Source organism: Plectropomus leopardus, chromosome 24, assembly GCF_026936395.1.
Source record: "Plectropomus leopardus strain MGB_pleo_1.0 chromosome 24, ASM2693639v1, whole genome shotgun sequence".
Classification (NCBI taxonomy): domain Eukaryota; kingdom Metazoa; phylum Chordata; class Actinopteri; order Perciformes; family Serranidae; genus Plectropomus; species Plectropomus leopardus.
In genome coordinates this window covers 16468520-16492525 of record NC_142199.1, presented here as the reverse complement: position 1 = coordinate 16492525, position 24006 = coordinate 16468520, and the positions used below count along the sequence as shown (strand labels likewise).

General features: G+C 41.8%; 1 protein-coding gene across 2 annotated transcripts; it reads left to right on the top strand.

Moving 5' to 3' along the window:
• Window positions 1–11645: 11645 nt before the first annotated feature.
• Window positions 11646–14024, top strand: LOC121962644 (helix-loop-helix protein 2). Of its 2 annotated transcripts, none has more exons than XM_042512873.2 (2): window positions 11646–12279; window positions 13046–14024. In XM_042512873.2, exon 2 carries the CDS (start codon window positions 13086–13088, stop codon window positions 13455–13457), a length of 372 nt encoding a protein of 123 aa, XP_042368807.1. In that variant the 5' UTR covers window positions 11646–12279; window positions 13046–13085; the 3' UTR covers window positions 13458–14024. The 2 variants fall into 2 exon arrangements, with proteins under 2 accessions (XP_042368807.1, XP_087930854.1); XM_088074728.1 differs by having other exon boundaries at window positions 11651–12279; window positions 13041–14024.
• Window positions 14025–24006: the final 9982 nt, after the last annotated feature.

Below are 24006 nucleotides of genomic sequence, written 5' to 3'. Positions count from 1 at the left end.
AGCAAAGTGTACTTTTAAAGCGAGACCTTGGACAGCGCTCCATTCACACTCAGTTGCTGTGTGTGTTTATGTATGGCTGTGAATGTATATGTGTGTGTCGGTGTGTTTTGTGGATATGAACTTAAATCCACTTTCCTCTCTGCTCCCTTCCCCTTCAGCCTCCCCCATCACATCACACTGTAGCCATGGCAACTATTCTGATCGATTCAGTGCCATCTAATACCAAATGTTTCTCCAAACCAAAACTTAAACAATCAGGCAGTCGTCATGTGACTCGCCGGCGAGGTGACGGCTCCAGCAGAGGAGCATGATGGGAGCACGGTAGTCTGTCGGTCTTATTGAGAGCTGTGGCAAGATGGTGAATTCAGCTCAGTACATTTCAAATGATTGTTGTCCTATGCTGGAGATGTTTTTGGAGATGAATATTTCAGCTGATAATCACAGTAATGTCAGAAATTAATAGATACATAATTCATTTATTTGTTAAGAATTTAAAAAATGTCTTTTTAAAAAAAGACAGAAATTTAGAAATTACAGTGTTGGATCTTCCTATCGGCTGTGACTAACAACAACAATAATTTTCGGGCAGACAACTGGCAGTTGCTATGTAGTGAAAAGATATGTAAAATCAGCAGACTTGTGTATTTCTGTTGTAATTTTCAGTTGTATCTGTATCATTTGAAGACATAAAGTTTAGCACGGTGGTCAGACCCATCTAACGTTTCTACTGTGCATATTTTATATACTGCGCTGCTTTTCTCACGTCTTTGAAGAACCAAATCTTCAGTCACAGAAACTAAGCAATGCACTGCTGTCAACTATGGCTTCAGCAAAATGTATTTAGAAACCGAAAAAAGTTTCGCCTAAAAAGATCATTTTTAGGGGGAACATAGATTGATCATTCATTCATTCATTTGGAGTCAGAAAAAAAATCATTTCAACAGGAGATTTTCCTAAAGGCAACATAGGCAGCTGCGTCAGGTGCCACCCGGGGGGGGGTATAAAAATTCAAAAAACATTTTACAAAAATTGAGCATGATAGAAATGGTTAAACGGAAAACAAGAGACAAAATGAGATTAAGACAAACTTTGCACTTATTGTTTGTTATGTATTGTTATTGATTGTCATCTAAGTTGTTGGTTTGTGTTGATTTCTTTATCAGTTCTTGTTCTTGTAAGAAATAAATACCATGATTCTTAAACATATAATATTGAATAATAATAATAATAATAATAATTTAAATAATAATATTTTTAGTTGGGGGAGGGGGGTTGCTGGGGGAAGCTTGCCCACTGTGCTGAATGTGCTAGGTCTGGCACTGTTATAAAAAAAAACCATAATTTTACTGTGGCCCTGAGAGTTCAAAGCTCTGCAACTACACAAAAGCAAATGAATAAAACATCTTTGCCAATTTGAGAACCCATTTGTGTTGGGACAAAAACATTTCAAAGTGAGAACACACAACCAAATACAGGAATTTGCGTCAAAAACAGACAACAGAATACAGAAAACAAGCGAATACAGTCTGCAAAAACAGAAGTGTTTTTTTTCTCAATGCTGCCAGAGCCATCGTATAATACCAATGAAACAAAGAAAATAAAATGTAGTACAGACTTTAGTGTGTGCCCAGCAGCTGGAGGGGGTGCACGGGTTTATGTGAGGAGGATGTGTCACGCTTACTTTATGTCAACAGCCATGGATAGCTGGTCAGGGTTCAGGGTTCACACTGTGATATTTCACAATGTCTCTGTTCCCCTAAACTCGCAGAGCCTGCGTTTGTATCCAGAAGCGGTCTCTCGCAGTGGATCTCTCTTGTCTGTCTACGTCTTTTTATGTCTTTGTGTTTGTGCGTGCGGAGACAGAAAACCTTCCAAAACAAAAAGCAAAATCAAACACAGAGAGAAACAAGAAGTGAGGACGAGAGGAAAGAGAGAGGAAGGATGAATGAAGAGAAAGCTTATTACCAGAAAACAGATGGCCCCCCAATTCACAGTGGCCCCACGGGGACCTGGAGGGACAACTCTTTGCACCTCCGGGTTACCAGCGCTGCAGAGAGGGGTGGGGCACTTAAACACGACTCTGTGTGTGTGCACTTTTGTTTGTTGACTTGTAAACAAAAAGCAAATTTGTGACATCTCTGGCAAGGTGCCACTCTGAAGATTCCCCAGGAGTTCGGCGTGTTTAAAGACTTTCTGATACATCTGAAAATGGATCTGGAAAACAACTCAGCCGTGCCATGGCGTCGCCGCCGCCTCTCTTTCCTCTGCGGATGCTGTAAAAACCATCGGACTTGCGTATCTGAAACAGCGGAATAATCCCTTTAAAAGAAAAACCACACACACACACATTTGGCGTTTTTTATTCCATCAAACCCATCACTCAACATCATCGCTGGACGAGCTAATGTCACAACATCCGTAAAATGAGATCTCACACGCGCTCAAACATTCACACCCTTTCAGCGTCCGTGTGCATATGCAACTGTACGAGTGGACACACACACACAGATGACAGGCAGTGAGTGGAAATGAAGGATTTGGAGTTCCATCCCGTTACATTATGCAGCAGATGGCGTTCAGGCCAAGCCCGGCCAGGCCTCTCCCAGGAGAGAAAGAGTGAGAGAGAAAGAGGGGAAGGGAGAAGATGGGGGAGGTGTAGAAAGAGGGGTGAGGGACAAAGCTGTTGTCGTTTTTTTTTTTTTTTTTTTACTTGCGTGAATGCACGTGTTTGTTTCCTATTTTTTGTCAGACTCCCTCTTGGGTCGCCTGTGGGACAGAATCCTCGTTGTCTCCCCTTTTCTCCTCTCCCTCTCCTCCCCCCTCCTGCCCAGCTGAGGCTACACCTGAGCCCAGCCACGGAGGCCCCGACCCCAGCTGACCCGCCGCCAAGAGGAAGGAGGCAGAGGACAGAGGAGGGAAGAGGTGAGAGTGGAGGGAACGAAGAGTCACGGTAAAGCTGCAGGTAGAGGTGTGTGTTAGAGAAAGATTATGAAAAGAATAGTCCCAGTTTTCACACTAACTTCCATCTTTATTTCACAAGACCTAAAAAAGAGGAGCATGATTATCTCCATCAGTAAAGCAGCTGTATACCTCGACTAATTTGAACAAAATTCACACACACACATCCACCGCAGTTGACTTGATCAAATGCCACAATCAATACGCATACACACATACAAAGCGGCCTGTTAAGTCCCCCCAGATCTTTGCCCCTGGCGCTTTTTGTTTTGTGTTTTCCGAATTAATTGAGCCAGCGCTCAAGTGTGGGGCCAGATGTCACTGCGACCTGTGGGGATTATTAGAAATCTGTTTCCCTCATTGTTTATGTGGACCCCTTCAAACCACAACGCCTCGCACTCTTCCTGCTGAAGTTTCACGGAGAAACAAGCCCCGGACCAGATTGCTAATGTACAAAATAACAGTCTGCGGCTCCAAGGATGGACATGGAGCTGAATATCGACATGTGGGACATTCTGGGACTTTCTGTCCCACCTCCAATGACCGTGGCCTGTGCCCAATGACCACCAGGGGCCCCCTGATGCCCTCCTGCTTTGGCCCGAACAGCGGCATGCTCCTTGGCAGAGCTCTGGGCCTAATGAACTCATCAGCCAGCTGGAGGCCCTGGATGGAGGGACAGGGGCCACTTGGGGGAGGCTGCAGGGCCAAAGGGAGGCAGAGAAAGAGGGCCAGCCGGCCGGGGTGCTAGGTATGAGGAAGATGGAGGTGTAGGGCGGCCGAGGAGAACTTACCAACATAGTAAATGAGGCAGGTGCAGCTTCAGAGGGGGGCTGGGGGCCAAGTCAGGAGGGTCAGCGGGCAGGAGGTAGAGGTTTGGGAGGCTGCGGAGATAGAAAATGTAGGTCTGTGCTGAACAGGGATGGAGAGGAAAAGATGGAGGCAAAGACCAAATTTATGACTCCAAAATAGAGTTTGAAGCAAAGTTAGTTGTCTGCTGGCAGGAGCTTCATATTTAATGTTCAAACATGAGAGTGGTATCAGTCTTCTCACCTAACTGAGTGTAGTTCCCAAAATTTTGAACTTTGCTTTGAAATGGTTACACACAAAAAAGAAGAAAATAATCACTGTTTTTTAAAAATTTTTATTTATTTATTAGTTAGTGCAAAGTGCCATACAAAAACAATAAGAAAACAAAATATTATAGTATAGCATAACAGAACTTGCTGTTACTGATGTGCAAACTGGGGTGGTTATTGAGGGTATATGTGTGCATACATATTAATGAATATGATAAAATAATACTTAAAATAATACATTTAAAAAATGTAAATATAAATAAATAAATAGAAATGATAAACTCAGTAAATAAAGAGAGAAGTAGAGCGAGAGAGAGGAAAAATTAAACCAGAAAATAACCAAAGGTAACAGTTAAATGTTGCAAGCTGTGCCGGACTGAGTACATTCAGCTTCCTATGCTAAAAATTTTGCATATTTAAGGGCGGGGCCACTTGAGTGACAGACCTATGTTGCCTATAGGAAGATCCACCACTGAGTTATCAGAATAAGTCAGAATACCTTTCCTAAAGAAGGAGACTGGCTTGGTTTTGTACTTTAAATGCTGAAGTCAAAACCATTTCTAATCCTTTTTCATGAAGAATATGATTTTTAACGGTGTAAAAAGAGAATAAAAGATGTAGTTTTGTGTGAATTGCTGAACACAGCTGGGTCATTTGCTGACTAATAATTCCTCTGTTGCTCTCCAAAGTCATCTCACTTATGTCAGCATCGTCAACAAGACGCTCTGATCATCCCGTTCACCGCACAATCAACAAACTCATCATCCTTCTTCCCATCTCTCACTGCTCACTCCCAAGTGTTTTCTATCTGCTTCCAGTGTGTGTGTGTGTGTGAGTGTGTGTGTGTGTGTGTGTGTGTGTGAGTGCACGTCCACGAGAGAAAGTGAGCACCTTTGTGTGTCCATATGTGTCTGGGTGACGGTGAACGCGCTGGGCGCCCTGCTGGGAGCACAGATGGTGCCGAGGCCTGCCACTGCAGCGCTGACGATGGCCACATTCTCACATGAGACCCCCAGCTTTCTGGATCCCACACCTCCTGTTCAAGCCTGAACCCCCCCCCCAACACACACACACACACACACACACACACAGAACCAGGCCAGAGTCCAGGCCACTGCCTATTTCATTACCCTGGAAGAAAAGACAGACCACAACAACACATGGACAAGTTGGCGTTCACACACTGCCCAGAGTGTTCCCCTGTGCGTGAGTGTGTGTCCGAGTGATGTAAGTGATGCAAATGCGAGAAGAGCTACATCGCTGTCAAATTAAGAGTTTCTGATGCTAAACGCTCCACAACTTTCTTTCTTAGTCTCACAAACTGCACTTTCTACCACTTCGTCTTCATTTTTGCACACTTTCATTTTTCTCCTGCGTGTCTGCTCCACTCTGTCTTCTCTTTCGGCCAAATCTCTCCCCTCTCCCTCTCCCACATGCCCCCTGTGGCTCGCCGTCCACCTGAGAGAAGCCCCATACATCTCCTGACAAAGTGACTAATCCTTCCCATTTCACAGCTCCATCCCACTGCTCCCCGAATGTTCAAAACTGTGTGTATGCATGTGTGTGTGGCGTGTGATAGGTGACAGGTGGGAGTGTGTCGCGCAGGTTCAAGGTGTTTTTTGTTGTAACAAGCGGCTCAGACAGCTGCGGGGTCTACTGAGCTCTGACTGATTAGAGAAATAACTCCATCACAGATGTCTCATCACTTTGCAACTTTCTGCTGACAGCTTTTTTAAAATGACGTCCACCTGCACACGCACAAAAAAAGGCTATTTTTATGGTCTTTACAATGTTTTTTTTCCCTTGGCGTGAATACAATTTGATCTTTTACAAAAACTCAGGTTTCACATTTGCATCTTATTTCCTCAGAAACTCCGCGATATTAGGTCTCAGCTGGATCGGTGATATAAGCCCGGCAAAGAATAATCATAGCCATAAATCAGTCTACTGCTTCCTGTGTGTCTTCCAGTTCTGGATGATTGTGGCAACCACAGTGAGAGGGCATTTTAACCCAGACTAAACTTGTGTTCCTGAGGTGGTCCTTTTAAAGGAATATTTCGCCCGAAAATGAATCAATGAAGCCTTTTGATTGTTTTCAGAGGTGTAAAAAGTTGGATCTGTTCATTTCAGTAGCTTGCCAGAACTGAAATAAAACAACCACGGTTTTCAAATAACCATAGGGGGTCTAAATACTTCATTAATGCAATACTAATGGTCTTTTTAAGCACAATGAATTGTGTGAAAAGGACCAGCTGTCAGTAGATATGTATGCTGTGTGTGTGTTGTTTGTTCTTGGTGATACATAATTAAGTTTTCCACAATTTTAAAGTGGCAGTCCAACCCCAAATCAAAGATACATATTTTTCCTCTTACCTGCAGTGCTATTTATTGGTCTAGATTGTTTCGGTGTGAGTTACAGAGCGTTGGAGATGTCTGCTGTTCTGCAATATAATGGAACTACATGGCTTGTGGCCTGAGGTGCTCAAAGCACCAAAAAATATATCTGAAAAACTGAACAGCAATGTCTCTTTCCAGTAATCATGACACCTTTACTCGAGAATACGCAGACCTTGTTGTGAGCAGTTTCATGTGGGAACTATTTTCTTTCTACTAAACGACACCAGCCAACTGTATCACTGCCCAGAAAAAAGCGTGCATCTACTCAGGAGAGCTGGACGAGAGCAGGGATGTCCAAACTTTTTGAATGGCGGCAAGCTACCTCTCATTTCAAATTAGTTATTTAAAAAATGAGACAAATACAGCTGTTTGATCTCGAGTAAAGTAATCTACTTTCCAGCCCTCGCTGTTGACTTTACGGTTCTTTGCTACCTAGCAGGAATCGTCTGCTGCAAAGTAACCGTTGAGTTGTTTTCGTTTACTGTTTGTTTATGTGTTTATGAAAATTACTTCCACCTGCATAGTTCTTACTCGTGTATATCTACAAACCACGAAAGTCCAGCCATCATGAGGTAAACATTAAAAACGCAGAGTTTTGCTTGATTAACCAATAATGCATGGTGGACCACATATAGTATATTTTGAAAAACGAGCTGGACAGGCGATGCCTGAACGAGAGGCTCCTGCCCGTGAGAGTGAAAAACGTAATCATCGGTAGCTCCTCAACAGAGTCGTAACATTCGCTCAGTGGTGCTACATGAGCTAGCAGTAGATGCACGCTGCGGTCTGTGCGGTGATGCGGTTGGTTTGTGACGTTTGCTAGAAAGAAAATAGTTCCGACATGAAACTGCTCACAACAAGGTCTGTGTTTAGACAGGCTTATTAAAACCCGTATCAATCACAGTTAGCGATCATAACAGTTGATGATCGATAAAACGGTTGTATTTAAAATTTGATTCAATTTGTGAAATTTAATTGATTAATTGATAAGCCGTGCAGTGCTATATATTATATATAACATATTATATATAATATGTTGTTGTGAGCTTTGATTGAAGAAAAAAACATTTGGTACTGTTTGAAATTAGTTTTTGTTTTTATTTTTTCAAAATAATAGATTAATTGATCGTTAATTTGATCAATAATCGATTAAGGAAAGTGCCGACAATTTAAAAACCCAAATCACAGCTGCAGGCAGCACGAGATTAGCACACGAGCGCTTTTCCCGCCTTGAAACATCTGCTCGCATTTCTGATTCTTCATATTGCAACCGATTGCTCTCCTGGTGTCACAACAAAGTCATTTTTTAAAAACGGAGCTATGACCTAATGTGAGATTTAGTGCACACAAACAACACGTCTTTTACCAGCACCGTCATGACTAAACCAGGCGTCATCCCTCTGACTGAAATGACCATCCTCTGGTGACTACACCACCCTGCAGTTCGCCTCGCTGTCTCCGCAGTCAGTACATCAGCTGTGGGATGTAATTGCAGCAGGCACAAACAAAACAGCCTTGGAGGGGTCCTTCATGTCTTTGGCCGAGGGCCTTGCGGACTTAGGAGGGGTCCGGGGCGACGCAGACCACCAAGCATATAGACCATCTCCACTTCCCCGTCTGTAAAGCAATTAGGGTGGTGGGCCGTGTGTGTGTGAGTGTGTGTGTGTCCGTGGGCTCCAGCTGTCAGGAGGCCTCTGTCTCCTGGTCCTGACATGTCTCCGATACACCCCGCTGTGAGTCTCTCTGTGTCACACACACTCCACGGACCCGGCCGGAGCCCAAGGCGAGCTGTCCGTCATCTCACACACATGTGCACACACGCACATTCTCTCTCTCAGGCACACACACACACACACACACGCTGAGTTTTCACTGATATGGTCCTTCTGGCACTGTGGTAGTACTTCTCTCTCTCACTCACAGTGTGTGTGTGTGTGTGTGTGTGTGTGTGTGTGTGTGTGTGTTTGTTTGCGTGTGTGTGGTGGCAATAAGCATGGCGGTGGCTGCGGGCCACAGCAAGTCATCCGTGCTTCCCCTTATCGTTTTAATCACCTCGTTAGGCGCAGCTAGTCCCCACACTTACTGGCCACTGCCCCTCCTCTGGAACCATGCCCTGATGACCTGGTGCTGGTGGTGCCACCGGGCACAGGGATGCATGATGGGAGGAGGGCGAGAAGAGTGGAGGAAGAGAAACTTCCATCAAGTTTCCTTTTAAAAGCATCACTGTGGTCCTGCAGAGTTGTGTCAGTATGCCTTACAGTAATATAGATAATTAAATATTTGCAGTTTGATTGGATTTTTTTGCCTCCGTGGCAGCGATAGCCGAGGTTGGAGGCATTGTGTTTTGGGTTGTCGGTACATCGGTCTGTACATTTGTCTGTTTGTCCGTCCATCTGTCTGTTCATTCGTCCGTCCAATTTATTCTTACGAACGCGATATCTCAAGAATGCCTTGAGGGAATTTCTTCAAATTTTGCCCAAACATCCACTTAGACTCAATGGTGAACTATTTAAATTTTGGTCCCTTTGATGCCATCTGTCTCATTCTTGAGAACCCAAAATCATAAGAAAACTTAAAGGGATTTTTTTTTCAAATTTGGCGCAAACTTTTGAGTGGCCTGAGGAATGTACTGATTAGAGTTTAGTGGTCAAAAGTCAAAGGTCACTGTGACCTTGCACCCGTCTCATTCTTGTGATTGCAACATCTGAAGATGTCATGTTTTCACACACATGGATGTGAACTGTAAGTGTAACCTGACTGGCATGCAACTGCGTGGCGGTATTTGTAGTTACTGTTGGCTTTTTCAAAGTGATGTAAAGATATGGAGATGTGGCATCCTGAGCAGAGCATGATGTCATGCTACCTCCGTGTGTGTTTTCATAGCTTCTGTGTTCTTTGTTGTGATAATCGAGTCTGGCCTCACGTGCATTTTACCGTATGTGTGTATCCCACTGTCTAGCTCATTGCTTCTGCTTTGCACTGCACTCATGCAACGGTTGCTGCTGATATGGCGTTGTTGCAAAAGGCATATAGTTTGCCCCTGGTTAACACTGTTCGCTCTGTCAGCACCATTGTTTAGTGCAGTTTATGGAGTGAGCTGCTAGCTGCCAGCTCAGCCTCCCCCGTGTTGAGAACCGGGACAACTCTGGGTTTTGCATCCTGCCGAAGAAGATATGTACGACACTCAACTTCATTTGAGTAGTTCTGTTTTGTGCTACTTTGTATTTCTTCTCAACCTAATTTTATAATGACATACTGTACTAAAACTATATTTTTTGATAGCTATAGTTAATTGGCAGATTAATATCCAACATCTAAATACTTAAATAATACTTTGAAACTTTAATACTAAAGTAAAATATGATGCACTGCTAAAAATCCTAGTGGTCCTCAACCTTAAAAAACTAAGCACCTGTTCAGGGCACCTTGTCATGTTTCTCTGTCGCTAGCAGCTCCTTCAAAAAGACATTTCTCCTCCAGACTTCTCTCATTGTTTTTTTTTGTTTGTTTCAATAGCTGGTCGAGGCCCAAAGAGGTCGAATTTTCCAATATTTTGCCCAAAAATAGCAAAGACAAGTGAAAGTCAATACACATTTTTCTACCAGAACTTTGTGTTTCTGTTTTTCCTCCTTCTGAAGTTGAAAAAACCACTGGGCTAAACAGTATATACATTTTGTTTTTCCTAAAGAAAAACATAAATAACTGTTCAAAAAAAAAGCTCCATTTAAATTTCAGACAGCATAGGCTGATACAAGGAGAGACTTAAAAAAACAGTTTTGGATCTGACCTCCAGATACTTTCAGATTTCCCCAGTCTTTTCTTTTCTCCTGTCTCCCTTCTTCTCTATATATAACTATTGCAGCAGCTGCAAATACACTGGTAGTGATGTGTCAAGATGAGAGGAGGAAAACAGAAATCAAATATGAAAAAGGTCACATTCAGATTTGTAGGTTTTAGACAGAATGTTTCAAGGATTTATTTTCCTTTTATCTTTCTTGCTTTATTGTTGCTTTTTTCCCTTGGGGGTAAAATTATTATTTTTTTTAATCTTACCTGTCTTTCAAATGACTAACAACTCTGACATTTGCTCCTGTTAAAAGGTCTTCTTGATTATTAACGCTTTAAAAGTAACTTGAATTGGAATCAAGCATTTAGGTGTTTATTACTGTAGAAAAAGGTGCGCTCAAAGCCAATTGCACACATCTAAGCCTGATAAAAACTATTAAAAGCAACTCATAAATCAGTCATATGTAGAAAAGGAATAATTATTTATTTAGATTTAGATTTCACTTAATTGTCAGAAATAATTCTGAAATTTGTCTCGCCTCTCAGGATGTCAGCTGTTTCACAAACAAACAAAACTTAAAAAAAAAACAACAAAATCATACGGTAAACACTACAAATCACCACAGGCATGACAAAAAGTGGGTGCTGAGCAAAATATAACTCATGAATTATTACGTTCAGTGTCTACAAACCACACACGTCGAGTATATTCACAGTGTCGCTAAGGGAACAAATCAAGGAAACCAATCAAATCTGGAAAAAGTTTCTTTTTAATGACAGCAAACGATATGATAAATCAAAAACACTGATGCTGTATCGGTCTCTTTCTGTGCATAACCTTTATGTATTTATTTTAAAGTTTGAAGCTTTTATTATTTTCCAAAGCCAGAAGTACACAGACCAATAGGCTATGTCTGAATTTCCCATTTCCCTCCCTCACTGAGCTGCTTTTCCAATGTCCCCTCTGGGAAAATGATCCCTTATCTTATCTCATCTTATCTTAAATGACAAAACATCGAAATAAAGACATTTTAGGACCAACTTTTGACTTTAAATCATACCGGACTTGTTTTAAGCTGTAAATCTCCATCCTTCTTCCTCTCCCTTCACTTTGAAAAACGTAGTTAATTTTTTAATCATCATTGTAAACACAAAAAAAAACAAAAAACACGTGCACGAACTGACAAAGGCGGACACGCGTATTTATTTATTTTTCTCCCCATCTTTTATCATGCACACATCTCTGCTTTCCCTTTGCCCACTACTCCCACGGGAGGGAGAGCGCTTGAGGGCTGAGGGGCGTGAAGAGAGAGGGAGGAGGTGTGTGTTTGTGAGTGTGTGTGTGTGTGTGTGTGAGAGAGAGAGAGAGAGAGAGAGGGAGAGAGAGAGAGAGAGGGGGCGGCGTTAGACAATACCATTCCTCAAATATATTCCATCCCCTCCGTCCCTGAAGTGAGCCTTTATTAGTCGGGATCGTTTGGATCTTATCTCGCATATGACACTCGGTGGAAGAAAGACTAGAGGAGAACAGAGAGAGGGGATTATCTGTCAACTGCCTTCCGATCCGCTCCATCCTGACACGGGAGAGCCGCGCTTATCTCGCCCCTTTATCCCCATCTTCCACAGGCGGATGGACCAGTAGCCCCGGCTGCACTTTCTCCACTATCTGCCCATCTCTTCTATTGTCTCTCCATCGCTGGGATCACAGGGGGGGGGGCTCACTGATCCCTGCTCACATCATTATTATCGTCTTTTTTTTTTCTTTTAATCGACTAATCATCTGTAAGACTTGAGGACTGTTCCGATGTGCAGAAACATTTCCCTGCTTGACGTTTGACCCCCCCCGCGCGATTCCCATGTCGCAAGTTTCAACCTTGAAAAAAAAGTACAATTAGTTTCTTTTTTAAAAATTTCATTTAATTTTCCGTGAAGCTGAAGGTCCGTCTCCCGAACATCTGATGGTTGTTGCGGTGGAATATGAGTTAATTTGGAGTTGAGGCTCCGCGCAAGAGCGATTTCAAGTTCTTTTCCACAAGATTTTGCCTCCCAACTCTTTATCAAGGTGAGTCCCAAATTTGGATTTTATTTTATTTTTATTTATTTTTTTTACAGTCAGTTGAAAAATTAGTTTTTAAATGTTTGTGTCTCCATCAGCTATTTTTTTCTATAGCTGTTAACTCGTTTTCTAAAAAGCACAATAGCGCCAGTGATTTCATGTCCAGCAGATGTCAACATTATTTTTCCGTCTTATGCTTCCATGCTGTCAAGTCACTGTGGCCTCAGCCAAGCAGATGTGTTCATCACACTGTGACAGATGGCCGATTCTGATTATGTTAATTCACAAAAAAGGAGTTTTTTTCATCTAAAACTTGCATTATTCCTTTTTAGGTATTAACGAATAAAAAAGAATCGTGTGTAAACAAAATAGGACAAGTCAAACGCGTTACTGTGTATGTAATTGTTCACCTCTTTTTTAGACTTTAATACATGAACCATTAGAAGGAAATTTCCAGGCATTTATTATTTATAGAGTTTAATGTTATTATGCAACAAACGTAGTCTGCATTTGGATTTATGGGGGGGCCCTGGCATCCAGACAGGCTCCCGCTGTGGGATCTGTCATGCTGGGGCCTCGGGGTGGTAGAAAACACTAAAAACAATTACATTTAATTGACATTTTGTCATTATTTTTGTGAATTTCGATCGAGAAGAAAACGCACATTTTTGGATTATAATTTTAAATTATTTCTAATACAAATTCAAGTGCAGTTTACCTTGGGTTGGGATAAAAACAATGTTTTTAACAGTTGTTTTTGTCCACAGCACAGGTTCTTAAGGAGGAGTGAGTTTCAACACCAGAGAATAAAAATGATGCTGAGCCCGGACCAGGCTGAGGCGGACCTCTCCTGGACTCAGTCCGATCCGGAGACGATGCTCAATGGCCTCAAGTCGGCCGGCTGCACCTCAGACGAGCCGGCGGAGGGCGAAGAGAGGGCCAAATGCAAAGCCGACCAGCCCCTGAGCAGGGAGGAGAAGAGGAGGAGGCGAAGGGCCACGGCCAAGTACCGCTCGGCCCACGCCACCAGAGAGAGGATCCGGGTGGAGGCGTTCAACGTGGCCTTCGCGGAGCTGAGGAAATTACTCCCCACCTTGCCCCCGGACAAGAAACTCTCCAAGATCGAGATCCTCAGACTGGCTATATGCTACATCTCCTATCTCAATCACGTGCTGGATGTCTAAAAGAGAGAGACAGGAATGGTTTGGTTTGGGTTGATTGGACTCAAGCGCGTGCAGGGCGTCAGTTGGGTATGGCAAGGTTGGCAGCTGGGGTCGACTGATGAGGGGGATTTTTAAAGCAGATGTTTGTAGGCCTAAAGCTTTTTACAGCTGATATTTTGTTCTGACATTAAAATTTGTTTATTCCTGGGTGAAAAAAATAGTGCTGAACTTTTTTTCTCCCATGAGAAAGTCACAAAATAAAATATTAACCCGAATGAATCAATGCAATATATTTTTCTCCCAGTTGGAATAAAATCGTTAATATAAAATGACAATAACAATCTAACACCGGTGTCACGAGCTCCCATCAACCTTTTATAGTTAATATATTAATTCCCGTTTGGAAAATGTGGATTTAGGAACTTATTTCTTCTACATGACACAAGTCACGTAAGAGAAAAAACGGAATTTAACATTTAATTAATGGAATATACGTAATCCTATGTTTTAATAAACTGGCTGATATAAAAAGACAATATCGGCGTAGTGATATCGGTCTTAACACCTGTGTCACGAGCTCCCATGTTGTTTTAATTACTGACAAAACCAGCTAATTTCAGAAAAAAAAATCAGAACATTATGATGTAATTTCCCCTACCAAAATAAAATCATCTTGTCCCCGGATGCTGGGATTTTGCCATACCTTCAGGTTGACTGAGTTGACCCCCAGTGTGAGTCCAGTGTTGGGTATTGCGATGGCGGTAGTGGTGTTCAAGTTGCTCCGAGTGAAAGCCTCAACTTTCAGTCCAGACCGCTCACTGAACAAAAGCAACAAGCGCAGAGTCGTTTGAGCTGTTAGATGCAATAATGAGAAAAATGATTATTATCCGAAATACAGTGGGGGAGCATGGGCCGCCTGCACGAGCCCCGCGGGCATTCATGTTCTCTCCCAGAGGTGACGTAGGAGAGAAATGCGGAGGGATATCATGAAGAATTTGGTTTTGAGGGAAACTTTAAAAATCGTCCCAATAAATGATATTAGTCCAAATGTCATTAATATATCAATTTGAGGTCTGATTAAAACAAACACTGGGGGCGTTTTCACATCGAAATGAAAGGATGTAAACGATAGCTGCTTTAGATCTAGTTTAGACGATGTTTTCCGTAAAGGAAGAAAAAAATGCGTAAGTGCCACTTATGACATATAAAATTGTGACCTTAATCATTTTTTTTAAAAGTGTATGGAATTATTTATTTAATTGTGTTAATATTTAAGGCTAATTTATTTATGTTGATATCATAGGCTGGCGTCTTTTTGTATAAATGTATATTGTTTGTTGCTTCTATATTTTAGGCTGTGAAACTGAACTTGGAAAGTGATGGTGTTCTCTTTAAAAAATGGCACTTTCTGTTAATCCATAGCATAAGTTATTGGTTTGATGTATGTTTGATGTATGTCATTATTATTTTGTTATTAATGTCACGTCTATTGCCTATCAATAGCAACGATAAGCACTTCAAGATGGGGTTCAATGGCCCCATAAATGTCTATTTCCCTAAATTGTTGTGTTAAGAGGTTGCTCGAATAGAATAAGAATTCGGGCTGCTTAAGAAATTTGCATTAAATAAAAAAAAAATAAAAAGACAGAATAATGTAATCATGTTAAGAATGATTAACAGTTTCTACCACCAAGGGGTTATGATTCAGAAGCAACCCTGTTTTTTTGCTGTTACCAAAAAATAATAATTTCGAAAAATAGTCTGAATTTATTCTCTTCAATGTTTTGATGTTATATTTTGGTTTATTTATTTGTCTCTGCTTTGTATTACGAAATTCAATAAGTAATTTTATAGTGAAGAAAAAAAAAACATATCCTCTATCCAAAGATTTTTTGTCTCTTCAGGGTTGTGTAGGCTACTTGTTGCTTTATGCAGATCTTTTGTAGTAGAGGTGTCGTGTGACAGCTGGTTTCTAATGGACAAACTTTTCATATTTTCCGGTGTTATTTTTAATTAAAACGGAAATACTTGAAAAAAAAAAAACGTTTCCTGTTTTGAAATATGTTGAAAAGAAAGTTACATTATTCGTGTTTGTAATGTCGGAGAAAAATGAGCCAGCAGCGAGTCGCGACAGCTGCTGATATTCAGCTGATGGGAATGATGGATGCGGCACAGGATGACGTCAGGCTCACGGGGACACGCGCGCACACGTACACGCGCGGGGTGCGAGAAGCGCTCATGCAAATCAGCATAAATTCACACAACATTTAGCAGTACTGTATACACACACACACACACACACACACACATGCACGCACAATGCAAAGGTGAAATAAGTGCAAACCCAGTTTAGCATACAGATGAAAATACACACACATTTAGCCTACTGTACAAACACACAATGCATGATAAAATAAGTGCAAACCCATACAGAAAACTCTCCCCATACATTCACACTCTCCCGCTCTCTCTCTGTCTCTCTCTCTCTCTCTCTCACACACACACACACACACACACACACACACACACACACACACACACACACACACTGTGGTCAGCAGCTAAAGGCAGTGGTAGCCTACATGTGTGCTCCTGGCTGAAAGGCTCTCTCCCTCCCCAGAGAGGGGGCAGGTGTTACTCCAGACGAGCCAAGACAACCAAATTACTGGCCGTCTGGCACCTCCCGTGGGAAACCCAGAGAGAGAGGAGGGATGGGAGAGATGGAAATTTATGAGCGAGTGAGCGCCGAGATGTAATATTGCCAAATGGTATGAACAAAAAGATCCAAATATTTATATTCATTTGTGATATATACGCCCGGGCCCATCGATTGCGCTATAAAAAGCTTGTAGTCGAGTTACAGAACAGGAGATGTGGAGGATGTGTGAATGCTTTTATCCAAAGCACATTAGATTATCATGAGTGAACCTTTTCTGTTTTTACACAAGCATGGCTGGCCCCAGTGGGAATCGAACCCTTCACCCTGGAAATGCCGCAGTTAAGCTGTACCAATTGAAGGCAAGATACAGAATACATCATGTCTAATATCGATGATTGGAAACATTCGTTTCCATCTATCTATCTATCTATCTATCTATCTATCTATCTATCTATCTATCCATCTATCTAGTCTGTCCTCAGGTGGCAGCTGCAGTGAGGTTTTAGCAAAACCACATTTCTCGTTTCAAATCTTTTTATCCGTGGAGACTGAAGGTAGCATGAAATGTTCTTTCCTTTTCAGCTCAAGGGCCTCTTGTGTGCCTTTTTTTTCTATTTGGCATCTGTCAGTTTGTCAGTCATCTGCCTGACGTTTCTTGTTTTACCTTCAGCTGCACCCACACAGGCCGAGAAAGTTTGTGTGGTGACAAGGCTGCAGTTATAAGTCAGACTGACGATTTTTGAAAGTGAATTACAAAGTGAGACTCTGTAACTCTTCAAGTAGATATAACACATTGCTCTCTTTCAAATAAAAAGTTGAAATCTGGAGCAATAAAACTCACCCTTGTTGACTTAAGTACCCTTTTTGGCTTTGCTGTTTTTGCATTAGCTCCTGTGATATGACCAGTGTTAGTTTGTGTTAGCTACTGTTAGACAATTTTTTATTGTCACTTAATTGTGTCTTTAAAGAAGCTGTAGTCGATATTTTAATCATAACAATGACACTTTGAAAACAACGTGACAATATCAAAGGTGTCACTCATAGCTTTATAGCCAGTTTCAGTCTTGGATGGCTTACTAAATGGGCACAGTCCCAAGGATCCAAAATCTTAGGAACACCCCTGGCCTTAATCTGCAAATTGTCACTCAAATTACTAACCAGCAAGACACTCAAAAAATACCACAAAGAGACCCCAAAAGACCACAAAGATATGTAAAAGAACTGCAAAGTGACACAAAATAACTAAAAAAAACTTGGAAAATGACCAAAACAGATATAAAAATGACCCTTAAAAGACACAAAAAGGTGCAAAACAATGTCAAAAAGGCGTAGAATAACAAAACAAATAGCAAAACAACCACAAAGCATGTGTGTCTTGCTTGTGGTGGTGGGGCCTTTAACATATCTGTGTCCAGTGACCCCTTGTCTCATAATCCGCCCATGTGTTTGATTTATTTTTTAGCTCTTGACAACTTTACTGTTTTGGTTCATTCTCACTCTCAAAAAGGTCTGAAGACCCAAAATACACAACGTGCTCTGCAGCAAACAGCAGACAAACATGGTTAGCAACCAACTAGTGAACATATTGGGGTATTTAGCAGCTAAAGAGACACGTATTTCCCTCAGGAGTCGGTCAAGACCGAAAACAGATAAAAGACAGTTAATATTGGACTTAAATTTGGAGCCAAAAGCACAACTTATAAACTAATGCTTATTTCTGCTAACTGCTAAATGTGTAAACAAGCAACTGTTTCCTACCAAGTTTGCCATATTAGCTTAAAAGGTGATAACATGTCAGTGTTTTGTTTACCAATTTGTTTGTTGTTTTCTGGGACAGGTGTAAAGCACCTGACTGAAGTGAAATATAATGTGTCATTATCTTGTTACAGTGATGCTGAAGTAGCCATTGTTCAGCATGTTTCTTCCTTGGTTTATTTACACCAATTTGACCATTGGACTGTTTGTGTTAATTCATCAAAAAAAGTCAAAAAACCAAATTTACAGACATTTGCTGTCAGGTAGCTAGCAATGGGTACTATGACTGTTTGTGTGTGAGTGTTTGTGTTCAGTTAAGCAGGTTAACTCTTTTATTCCCTTCCAGTTTTCTCCCCTTTTTTCCGTCGTAAGTCGTAAGTGCCCAAATTTTTCATTCAAGTTGACACTCAACAGTAACGTTAGTGACAATTTGCAGGGCCAAACCTAGCACAATCAGCACCCTGGGCAAGCTACCTCTGGCACCCCCCACCCCATCCCACAAAAAATTAGCATCTTATTACAAACCAGAACAGCCAACAAACTAGTCGCTAAGAGTGAATCAGACTGTGTATTAACATAACTACAGGGTAGAAAACTGCCATGTCATGTACATATAATCAAATTGCGTAAACTTTGCCTTTATTAATTAGCCAGATAAAAAGGCCATAGCCTATTTTTAGAGTATTTTCACTGCTTTACCTTGTGGTAAAACAGCCCTTACTGACAGGGTTTGTATCCGTTATTTCTGACAGGGATTTGTAACTCTATTTTATTCTACTGAACAGCAGAGTTGCCGGTCTACCGCTGCCTCCATCAGCTATTGTGTAAGGTAAACAGGAGCAACTATTAAAATACAGTGTACAAATAAACTGATAGCGATTTTTTTTAGGTGGCTAAAATATGTTTTGCTGCTGCCCCGTTCGCAGCAGAACGTTGCTTAGCTTCTGTGGCATTGTTACAGACCCAAACCTTGAAGGGTCTGGACGGAATTTGACTTTTTTATGTAACATAAATACAAAATAATACCATTTAAAGTTATTCCTCACCCAAGAGAAAATAAAAAAAGTCCCTCCTCAGAGCTTAACTTTTTTAGATGCCTAACCAGTTTTGCACCACTTCTTCGCCCGTCATACATATTGCCATGGCGACTGGGAGCGTGCACAGAACACCTCGGCCAGTTCAGGTCTGTCTGAGGTGTTTGCATGACGAGTAGCTCGATTCTGAACCGCATTATCTAGTTGGTTATTCCGATTTCAAGAAATTTGATTTAGTCTGATTTCAGTCGAACAAACATGTTTAGGTGTATATTAAAAGTCCAATTTAGTCCGACTAACAATAATTCAACTCTGTTTACCATCATGTCCATGTACTGACTGATGAACACGTTAAGGTGAATAGCAATAGATGTTTGAATCTTTTTAGGGGGTGGAGGCATGGGCAGCAGCTTACGTTCTCTGTAGGAAGGCGGCTGGCCCTGACAATTCATGTCACCCTGGGAAACTGTGCACCAACTTGCACCTTTTCATTGATGTATGCAGTTTAAAAGTATAAATCTGTCACAATGGCAGAGGGCCATCACATAAATCACAAAATAAACTCTGAATTTGTTCCGTCACATCAGACACACTTAACGCTAACATTTAAATGTTTGGTGAGCATTCGATTTCTCTCAGAACATTTGTTCTTTCAAACCTGACAGGCCCGATATTACTACTATGTCAATGCTTTTACAAAAAAAAAAAAAAACAACAAAAAAAATTAGAAAGAAAAGAACCCCAATATGTTGCATCAACAGATTGCCCTCTTCAGAACACAAAACAAGCTCTGCGTTTCTGGCATGGCGAGGAGATAGACTTCTGCTCAAGCTTATTGAATGGAGGAGTCCATCTGTACGTCGCCGTGAAGCACCGCGAGGCCATTTGTGCTCCTCATCCCAAAAGCTTCCGTAGCATCAGTCCTCTTCAATTTATTCTTTACAAACCCCCAGAAGGGGCAGGGGAGAGAAAAGTGACAGGCGAAGCCCAAACTGCTGAGGGCACTGAACAGCCTGGCTGACAGTGTTGCCGGTGCATGCTTGTGTATGTGTGTGTGTGTGTGTGTGTGTGTGTGAGAAAGTACCACGTTTCAACACAACCCCCCCACTCTCTGTGCACCGTAGGCTTATGTAATGGTGGAGGCCGAGGAGTGACCATATGTCAGGAGGTGTGTGCAGACAGCAGGGGATTATACAGCGGCCATTATCAGCGTCAGGACATCCTTCTCCTCATCATCATTCAGGTACAGTCAAAGCCAGGAGCACACACACACACACACACACACAGAGGGCTCCACACACACCCATTTAATTCTGAGAGCTCACTAGCTCTGTGTAAATTGGACAGGGAGAAAGAGTATGACAACAAACAGCCATATGTTCACAGTACGAGGAACAACATTTGGGGCTTTTGGTGCTGCCTCATTTTTTCGCCCTCTCTTTTATTCTCCACGTCGTTGGGTATTATGGAAGTGTTCATGTTCAAGGCGAGAACTCCCCCGTCAATATTGCAGCGCTGTGCCCCCCCTCCACCCCCACCCCATCTTTCCTCTCTCATAGAGGTGTGTGTTTGTGGGAGTGCGTGAAGCGTGCACACCCCTGTGAGTGTGTGTGTGAAGGGTGCTCGTGCAGCAGAAGTACAAAGCCTGGTCCATGTGTTGAAATGCAGCCCCCGGGATGGGCCGTATTATCCCTGCCTACTTCACCAGCAGGGTCCCGGGGCTCGAGCTGGCTCGTGGCCCTTTGTCTCCAAACAGATGGAAATGGGCAGAGGAGAGGAGAAGTGGAGAATCAGAGAGAGAGAGGAGGAGGAGGAGGAGGAGGAGGGGGGAGGAATAGAATGGACGGAGGAAGGCGAAGGGGAGGGGAGGGGAGGGAGAAAGAGTCAGTCTGTTCTCATTAAGTGCTGTATTGAAGACGACGTCCCCCCACAATGCGTCAGCAGCCGCGGATGGTCCCCCTCTCATTCAGACTCACGCTCTGACCATCTGTACCGCCGGCCTGTCATAAGGTGTGTGTGCATGCATTAGGCTCCGGCACACGGCCCAATCTGGCGAGTTAAAACGGTGATATTCATTGGGTTTCAATTTGGTTAAGATCTTTTAAATCCAATTGTTGGGCCTTTGTTGTGGACGCCTCATTGGTTGTGAGTCAGTGTGAGTCAGGAGGGGAGTTTATTCAACATCCTGCTGTCTCTTTTTTGAGTCTCAGAGGACACACACACACACACACACACAGGCAAGATGCAGATTTATAATTACTGAATCAGAAAGACATAATCTCAACTTTAATCCTCTCTTATTATGACTGAAAAATGAATTACTTGCTCATCAGTGCCCCGTCTTGAACTTTATCCCCAAAACATTTTATCATTCCTCATTTTATTATTATTGCGGAACAGAGTGGTCGCACAAAGGCGCAGGTTTTGTTTCATTATTAGGGGGACAGACATGAAGTGGGGGTTCAGGGGCTCCTCTGCCAGTACATTTATAGCACTAAACACCTTATTTTCTGCATTCTAATGAGGTTTTCTGCACCAATTTCCTCCTTTGCCGTATCAGTTCATGGCATCTAATTTTGTCAGTTTTCTGCTATTTTCCTATTTATATTTAGGTGTACAAATGCACATGTTCTTAACATTGAGGGGAGCACCCTCTCCCCAAAAATATACTCCTGTGTGGTGGCATTGGGCTGCAATCAGTGACTATTTTCAGAAATAATTATAATCTAGCGATATTTTTTTTTGAATTGCATCTTTTTTTGTCCATACTATGTCATGGACGGCATTTTCCTTTGTCTCTCCACATAAACTTCGCCACGTTTTTACTGTGATAATCGATTACTTTCTCGATTGATTGTTTGTTCCACACAATGTCAGCTAAAAAAGTTAAAAACGCAAGTTTCTAGAGCCCATGGTGCAGTTAAAAGAGAGAAAAAGAGCCCTTCCTAGCTTAAGAATTGAAGTTATTTTTTTGCATTTAAACTTTCTTGTGTCCTTATATTTTTAGCTAGGCTCGTTGAATCTGCTAGGCAGCCCTCTGGGCAAAATTACCCGTCGTCAGTATTAATTAGGTACAAATATAAGTATTATATTGTACTTTAGTAGTGCACTTTGCTGCACAAATTTGCAGTTAATCAAAATATCACAAATGTTATTGTCAGAACTGGTCAACCTAAGACCTGCAGGGCCCCTGAGGGGGCCCAGGTTATTCTGTCATTTTGATCCAGCCTTCACCATAACCATACAGTAGCATATACATGCACCCACTGGGACTGGGGCCTTTAAGCCTTATTTGTCACATGCTGAATGTAATTGGCCCCCGAACAGAGAATCTCATCAGTTTGACTGTAAAGTGCACTGAAAAATATCACAACCTCTCTCTCTCTCTGTCTCTCTGTAGGTGTGTGTGTGTGTATGCATATGCGTGTGTGTGGTCTCTCATAAGCCGCATCTCTTCCCACTTCGTCTTCATTTTTACGCGCGTTCATTTTTCTCCTCTATTTACCAAAAACCTCTCTAAACTCATAAACTCCGTGTCTTTGGGGAGGAATCCATCCATCTTCCGGACACCAAATTGAATTGATCTCAGGGGCCCCCACCTCGCCTTTTCAATGGGGGCCATCTGCGCGCGCCTCACACTTTGAATAAACGTGAAAAAGTGACAGCACGTGCTGCTGCTGCTGTTCGCCGTCACACGACGCGCGTGCCTACAAGGGTACCTCGCGCTGCCATTCAGCTGTGTAATCTGATTTCACTGCTTTCACCGCAGCTGATTGATTCACACATCCGGACATTTAGGTCTTTTGTTTACTTGCAGATATTGATTTTTAAAAAGAAGTTGAATTAATCACTTGTTTAAATTAACTTTTTTCAAAAAGTTTTAACCAAGCTAACATAATTTAAAAGTGTCATATGAACAAGCAAGCGATTTGGCACAAAAAACTATGATTAAATTTTAGATTTTAAAACATCAGAGGTTTAAAATCCAGCAGACATGCTACAAAGGAGAGTTTTGAAATGCCTGTTTAAGTGTCCAGCTCATGTAATAGCAGCAGAGTGCCACATGGTGGCGCACTCATCTTAAACTAGAATGCTTGACAGCTGCTGATACACACATACTGCGAGATAATCATCATGACAAAAGATGTTGTTGATCCGTGAAGAATCAAGATAATTATAAAATAAAAAAACAACCCCCTAAAAAAACTCTTTAGTCTCTTATTTTTATATAGCCTATGGATCTACTAGAATATAAATATTAATAGAACCACTCCTGAATTTAAAATAAATAAATAAATACATAAATAAAGTTTTACTAGAGTGTATTTTAATATTGCGTACATAACAATTTGTTAATCTGCAATTTCTTTTCTTTTTCCTTTTTTACTTTCTATAAAGCTGCGTACACACACAAACATTGTTAGAAATTAAACACACATCTCTGCTTCCATCCCCCATCCTTGACGCAGCATTGCTGTTTATTTGACTCTCCATGGGGAGAAAAAGGGGTCATGTCCCAGTCATGACCTCCATTGTGTTCTGGAGGGGATGAGATATATCTAAGGGTGTGTGTGTGTGTGTGTGTGTGTGTGCGTGCGTGCGTGCATGTGTGTTTGTGTGTGTAAGGATGCAGTTCAAAGGAGGACAAAATATTGATTCATATACAGCCGTGTAATTGCTGGAGGCATCTGTTGCCTTGTGATTTGAACTTTCGTGTGTGTGTTTGGAGTCTGAATGAACTGGTGTGGAGACCCTCTTTGTCTCGTGACACAATAGAGGACGGATGGCAGCAACAGCAGAGTAATGTGAAATCAGTTGGTGTAGATATATGTTTTAATTGATTTTGTGTAACCAGATATACTTATTGAGGTGAAAGGTGCACGAGGAATTGGAAATAGTGTCTGCTTGTGCACATGCATGAGATGTTAAAATGTTAACCGGTCAAATGTAGTTTCTGTGATAACGTTTAAAGGAAAAGCATTATTTAAAGAACTGCCAGTTTTACAGGCGTTTTGATGCTGATGCTGTCAGCCAATCAAGGTGCAGCATCTGTACTGTTCTGGCTGCGTTCTTACATTAATTCCCATCCTTTTTGAATTATGACACATTAAAGCTCAATTTG